We start from the raw sequence: 7530 nt of genomic DNA on the forward strand, positions 1-7530 counted from the left end.
TGTGATTATCACCACCATTACAATAGCACCATCATTGTTTATAGCTACCCCAGTCACTACAGCAACATCACCTACAGTTACTGCCATGAGGTTTGTTGCACATTGCTATTAATTCATCATGCGTGGTGCAGCATCAGCTAGCTTTGAAACGATCACTTTAAAAGGGTTAAAAAAAAACACCTCAAAGAAAACCTGGATATTTTTAGTAAAAGAATGCTGAACTTGTAAAGATGGTCAACCCGTTCTTGCCTGCTGATATACCGGTAGACTGACTGTAGAATGGATGAAATTGGAAAGCATTTGAATGTGGACTTGTAACAGTGTTCATCTGTGGGGGCTGGGGAAATGTTAAGAGAGCTCACTGCTCCTCCAAAGGACCTGATTGTGGTTCCTAGCACCTTTGTTAGGTGTCTCCTAACTGCCTGTGACTCCAGCTTCAGAGCTTCTAGAACCGTCTTCTGGACTTTATGGATGCCTGAAATCACAAGTGCCCATACTTTGCATGAGAGCGTACACACTCACAAATGCGCGCGCGCGCGCGTACACATATACACATACACACACAGACACACACACACACACACACACACACACAAATTTAAAAAGAATATTTTCAGCATAATAAGAGCTATGAAGATATTCGTATTGCAGTTTTAACTTGAAGTCTTTATTTGGTGATAGTTACAGATTACCTATAGCTATGCTAAACAATATAGGGAGATCTCATGTTGGACCTTCTTGGCTGTTTTACTGAATTTCCCATCGTGCAAAGTGATAGTACATGTTCTCATGCCCAGGATACAAACAGTGACATAGTTTATTGATTTTGTTCTTTTTTTAAAATGTTTCTTTTTTAAATTTAATTTTTTTCTTCACTATTTATTATATATCCTGATTGAAGCCCCCTCCCTCAACCTCCCCTGGTCATAACCTCCTTCCCTTTTCTCCTCATCCACTTCCCTTACTCCACTGAAAGGGGGAGTTCTCTCCAATTGCCATCTGCCCATAGCTTGTTAAGTCTCTTCAGGACTATCAGAATCCTCTTCCTCGGTGGCCTGGCAAGGGCCCTTAACCCCGAACTTCAATCACTGCCTCTTTAAAGACGTATGTTTAGAGCAAGTTATTATTGCTCTGCTTTTTGGATTAGTTTTTTGCTGATAATTCTTAAAAATGCACTGGACACGGTGGTGTGTGCCTGCAATCCCAGCACTCTGGTAGGCAGAGGCAGGTGGATCGCTGTGAGTTCAAGGCCAGACTGGTCTACAAAGCAAGTCCAGGACAACCAAGACTACACAGAGAAAGCTTGTTTCAAAAACAACAACAACAACAACAACTACAACAAAAACAAAAACACCAAAACTCCTTAAATATGCATTTCTTTCTTCTTTATTATGGTCTAACTTTACATTGTCATTTTCTTTCTGATCTTTGCCTTTTCGATGTTATGGTAGCACTTTATGGTCTTATCTAAAATTTCGTTAATTGCCCTCTTCAACCGTATTTCTGATTTATGTCATTTTTCTACTTTTCTGGGCCTCAAACTTCAGTCAAATCTGATTTGTGCTTTTCCCATCAACCTGTGTCTTTACCAGCGGGACATCACTATGGATCAACTGCTCCATTACTGTGTCTCCTGCACCATTCACCTCTTCCTGCATTTACTGCTGTGGAAAGTCTTCTGGCTGCTCTCCCTGTCTGCCCTTTCCTCCCTTTCAGCCTGTTCTGACACTGCTATCTATATAAAACATCATTGCAATTAAGAAAGACAGTTCTGATCGCTAATATTATTTAATCAATTCTTTTCGTCTTTTAAGTGCTATAATCAGCACCATTTATTCACCCTTTGAAATATGATTATGATTAGTTTTAAGATTAGAGATTGAAGTTCAGAGAGAGGTTGAACACCTACTAAGGTCACACATTTATTGTACTGAGTTCACATTCTGAATGCTTAGGAACATTATAATTTATGATTTACCATGACTACTATAATTTTGTTAGAATTATAGTCATAAACTTGACTGTTCTAGGCAAGCTGACAAGTGTTCACCTTATTGACACAATGGTGTAGTTCCTTTTTAATGATTATGCTCACTTAGGTATATAGGAAAGGTTGAAGAATTATCTTCTTTTAAAAATATTTCTTCAAAAGCTAACATACAAACACTAGGCTTCATTGTGACATTTTCAAATTTGTTTTTGTTGATTTCCTTTAGCACATTTCCCTATTCCCCTGCTTCTCTCTCTCCTTTTCTACCCCAAAAATTTATTTTTCATGTCGTCACATGTCTATTGACCTGTACCACATCAACACCTTTTCCCCTCATGGCCCTCTTTCTAGCTTCATGACCTATACCTACACTCATACCCACTCACAGACACAGACACACACACAGACATACACACACACACACATACAAAGCATTGAAGCTAGGATCTGCATATAAAAAAACAACATGAAGATAATACTGTATCTTTCTAAGTCTAGGTTACTTTACATATTATGATAATCTCCAAATTTATCTATTTTCTTCTGAAAAATTTGCTTTTCTTTATGTATGAATACAATTACATGGTGTATTTGTATCAGTTTCATTACCTATTAATGGACATCAAAGAGGGTTCTAGTATTTTCTTGCTATTGTAAATAGAGCGTCAATAAACATAGATATGCAAGTATCTTTGCAGTAGAGTGTAGAGCCCTTTGGTCATATGTCTTAATCAGTGCTCTATTGCTGTGAAGACATACAATGACCGTGACAACTCTTACAAAAGAAAGCATTTAATTAGCCTGGTTTACAGTTTCAGAGGTTTAGTCCATTATCTTCATGGTAGGGAGCAAAGCAGAATTCAGGCAGACATGGCAACTGCACAGGGTAGCAGGAAGCCTTTGGCCTGGCTTGGGCCTTTGAAATCTCAAAGCCCACCTTTAGTGACACACTTCCTCCAACAAAGCCACACCTTCTAACCTTTTGAAATAGTGCCACTCCCTGGTAAGCAAACATTGAAATCTGTGAGACTATAGTCCATTTCTTATTCAAACCACCACAGCATATACCCAGGAATGGCACATCTGTGTCACATGGTAGTTCCTACCTTTAGGTTTTTGAGGTCTCCACAGTAATTTCCATAGGGGGTGCACCAGTTTCCATCCCACCAGCAGTAAACAGGGCCACTTCTTTCTTATCTTCACCCCTATTTACTATCTTTTGTTTTTTTGATGATAGCCATCCTGACTAGGGCAAGATGGAATCTCAAAGTAGTTTTATTTGAATTTCCCTGATGGATAAGAATGTTCAAAGTCTTTACAATATTTGTTGACTGGGCCAGGAGGATGTTCCAGCAGGCAGAGACGATCTACCAAGTTTGATAACCACAGTTCAATCTCTGTGATCCACATGGTAGATGGAGAGATCAGCTGCTGAAAGCCGTCTTCTTCCCTCCACATTTTGGCTGTGCTGGTGTGTGTGTAATGCATGTATGTGTGTGTGTGTGTGTGTGTGTGTGTGTGTGTGTGTGTGCGCATGTGCACACCATGAACAAATGTGCCATAATATATTTATTGCCCATTTGTAGTTCTTCTTTTGAGAACGATGTTCAATTTACTTAAACATTTATTGACTGGAAGTCTTAGTGTTCTATGTGTCTAATTTTTACAGTTTTTAGTTTATTCTACAAACTGTCTTAGCATTCTTCAACTCTGGCCTTTTTTATTTCCCTAATGGGCATTCCTGCCATCTGTTTAGGATATATACTTTACTAAGGATGTTTTGGAAATTTCCACTAAGAAAAAAGTTGGGGTGGCCACAATGGTTGCCCCCATTTTTTTATACCTTTTGCCAACAGTTTCATTCTTACATTGTCTGCTGTTCAAAGTTTGCAAATAGTTGCTGTGTTGTTTTGTTGCTGCTTTTACATTGCTTGTGCTCAGAGAAGGTGCTATGCCAGCTATCCTCTTGCATTTAATCTATATCTCTTATTTTTAAACCATGCCGTGAATTTTTATTACTTTTACTTTGCATTGCAGTCAAACTAAAGTTCATGTTGGTTCATGGAGAAAAAAAGAGATAAAAACAGAGAGACTTAAAGTAATCTGTTACCTCACACAGTCATCTTCTTTTGTATGACCTGCATATGGTCTTCATGAGATGAGAGTAGCTTACAATTGTGTGAATCCCTAAGTTGTTGGTACTGAAAATATTTAGAATTACTTGAAAGATACTGTGGCCATGCTCATACCCAGAGATTCTGATTGTTGGCTCAGACGTTCTTTCAGAGACTTACTCTAGGTGTTTGTAGTGAGCAACCAGGTTTGAAAAACAGAGGCAAAGATAACCTTTCCAGGTCTCAGCTTTGATGTCTAAGGAAACAGAGAATAGACAAAGGAGGGTGAAGACAAAAGAGACAAAGAAAATCCGGAGAGGCAGTTGGCAGAGGGTGCTCAAAGAGAGTGGTGGAAGTCAGAGACAGACAAGGAACTTTGACTAGTTAGTAACTTAGAGTAAGGCTGCTTGGGAAGTGATGGAGAGCAGTTCTGCTATCCTGAGTGTTTTTTTTTTTTTCATTAAACTTACTTAGGTGACAGCAGGGAGGAGAATAAGGATTCTTGTTGGTTGCTGACTAATTAATATTGATCCCTGGAATGAATTGAAATCTAAAGAAATCTTTCATTATGCTAAAGTATAACATCCCTGAAAAAATTTCTCAACTGTATTCACTTCTATCAAAATTATTAGACATTATTTGTCGTTTTTAAGACATTGTCTTATGGGGGTTTTAGTGGGTCCTATGAGGAAGTTGCTCTAATGGTTAGGAGAAGAGCTTAGAATTGGGCAGACTCAGATATGACCGTGGGCTTTGAAACACACCATCTCTCTGCAGAGGTCCAGACTTTAGTTGTAGAAGAAAGAGCTGTGATAAGGAAAGAATAGATATTTCTAAACAATTTATTTTTTTTTATTATTTTGAGATTTTAATAAAGTCACATCATTTCCCACTTTATTTTTCTTCCTCTAAAGTCTCCCATATACTCTTCCTTGCTCAAATTTTATAGAGCTTTTCATTAATTGTTATACACATGTATTTGTATACATATTTCTAAGTACATGATTATAAAAACATATATGTTTTTGAACATTTTGGATCTTGTCAGTGAATAGTCAGTTTAAGGATACAGTATTAAGCACATTATAAGGCACTTAATAAGTATTAATTGTTGCTGCTTTCATGTTTTTTTTCCTTGAATATTGGTTAACCATTAGCTGAAAGAAAAAAAATTGCTTTGGAAAGCCAGATTATCAATTCTACAGGAAACAAACATTTTTGCTTCCTTTGGGAAGGTAACTCTGAGGAGATGATCCTGAGGGAGCCTTTGTCTTCATAATCAGGCTACTGAGATTGTGAACCCGAATGTCTGTTTATTCTCCTGTTACCACAGGATAGGTAGGACAGGAGCTGCCTTCTCTCTGGAAGCTGGAAGGATCACTGGATAAATGAATAGTTATTAAGTCTAGGTTTTACTACAGAGAGAATTATAAGATAAATCTGAGATCCTGGGCTTTGGCCTGGGAAAGACAAAGGTTCCAACCTCAAGCTGTTGTCTTCTATTCACCAGGTCTTTCTCTTCCCCAGAACACTGAGGAGGAGACACAGTAGGCAGAACATCCCTGCTTCAAGTAAAGGAAGGTATGTGCCTCTTTGAGCCTCATCAGTCATGAAACTTAGGTTATCACTACAGGCTGCGGGTAGGAGTGCTGGAGCTCACCTTCTGCCTGAAGTCTGGTGGGTTCGGGACTTTGGGTATTTCACAGTCTCACTTGTCCAATCTGTAAAGCGAGGATAACAGTATGGTCACATTTACTTATAGTCTCACAGTAACCCCCAAATAAGCGTTATCTTATATTGTTTTTATTCACCCTTCATGCAGCTGAGCTAAGAGATTGTGAGAAGCCTGACCTCACCTTTTTTTTTTTTTTTTTTTTTTTTTTTGTGGTGCAGACTGAGAGACACTGTCACAGCTTTGGTGGCCTCTGACTGTCAGGACTCACTCTAGGGAAGAGCATCTTGCATAGAGGCAGGATCAGGGAAGACATAAGAAGTAGACTGATTTTTACAGTCTAAAAATACCCACTATGTTCAATATCTCTCTTTTGGGGCATGTCCTGCTCTCATCCTGCAGGCAAATTGTAGCCTTTTGCTGTGATCTGGAAGATAAAGTCACTTGACAGTTTATTGCCAGCTTGGGCAAATGGTGAAAACCTTCCTGCCAGAGTTCAGTGCTCTCTCACTCTCTCTCTCTCTTTCTCTGATAGGATAGGTTTGTGAGGATGGTGGTCATGTTTCTTTGTCTCCACTGGTCCTCTTCTCTGTCCCTCAGGCCTCCCCCTGGAGAAGAATGACCGCCAAGAATTCCTCTGTGACAGAGTTCATCCTCTCAGGCCTGACAGACCAGCCGGGACTCCGCATGCCCCTCTTCTTCCTGTTTCTAGGTTTTTACTTGGTTGCCATGGTGGGGAACCTGGGTTTGATCTCCCTGATAGGGCTGAACTCTCACTTGCACACTCCCATGTACTTATTTCTCTTCAATCTTTCCTTAATAGATTTCTTTTATTTATCCACCATCATCCCCAAAATGCTGATGAGTTTTATCTCAACAAAGAACATCATCTCTCATCCAGGCTGCATGACACAGCTATTTTTCTTCTGTTTCTTTGTTGTCTCTGAGTCCTTCATTCTATCAGCCATGGCGTATGACCGTTATGTTGCCATCTGCAAGCCACTGATGTACACAGTCACCATGTCTCCCCAGGTGTGTTTACTCCTTCTACTGGGAGTCTATGTGATGGGCTTTTCTGGAGGCATGGCCCATACAGGAAACATAATGAATCTGACCTTCTGTGCGGACAACCTTGTCAATCACTTCATGTGTGACATCCTACCTCTTCTTGAGCTGTCCTGCAACAACACCTTCACAAATGAGCTGGTGGTCTTCATTGTTGTGGCCTTTGATATTGGTGTGCCCATCATTGCCATCTTCATTTCTTATGCCCTCATCCTCTCTAGCATTCTTCACATGCATTCCGCAGAGGGCAGGTCCAAGGCCTTCAGCACCTGCAGCTCCCACATTATTGTGGTTTGTCTTTTCTTTGGTTCTGGGGCTTTCATGTACCTCAAGCCACCTTCCACTTTGCCACTTGATCAAGGAAAAATGTCTTCCTTGTTCTATACAATTGTGGTGCCCATGTTGAATCCTCTGATCTATAGTTTGAGAAATAAGGATGTCAAAGTTGCCTTAAGGAAAACCTTGGGCAGGAGGATATTTTCTTAACAGAGGAGCAGTATCATGAGCTGAAGTGGGAGGCTTGGTCAATGAGCAGTATTCATATGGAAAGAGCTGTGTTTGGAGAAGGAGATGTAAGGTTGCAAGGAGGGGTTCAAGGTCTAGTTATTTTTTCTCTTCTTGTACAAGAAGAGTTTATGGCACTAAGGGGTGAACCCAGGTCTTCATGGATGTTGGGTAATTGTTCCACC

At 39.9% G+C, this 7530-nt stretch overlaps 1 protein-coding gene across 1 annotated transcript; it reads left to right on the forward strand.

The window, feature by feature from the left end:
• The first annotated feature begins 6391 nt into the window (after positions 1–6391).
• On the forward strand, positions 6392–7327 carry LOC129687538 (olfactory receptor 8B12). Its single transcript, XM_055622001.1, has one exon. It carries the CDS (start codon positions 6395–6397, stop codon positions 7325–7327), a length of 933 nt encoding a protein of 310 aa, XP_055477976.1. The 5' UTR covers positions 6392–6394.
• Positions 7328–7530: the final 203 nt, after the last annotated feature.

The sequence above is a fragment of the Psammomys obesus genome, unplaced genomic scaffold, assembly GCF_907164565.1.
Source record: "Psammomys obesus unplaced genomic scaffold, mPsaObe1.curated_primary_1811, whole genome shotgun sequence".
In the NCBI taxonomy this organism is placed as follows: domain Eukaryota; kingdom Metazoa; phylum Chordata; class Mammalia; order Rodentia; family Muridae; genus Psammomys; species Psammomys obesus.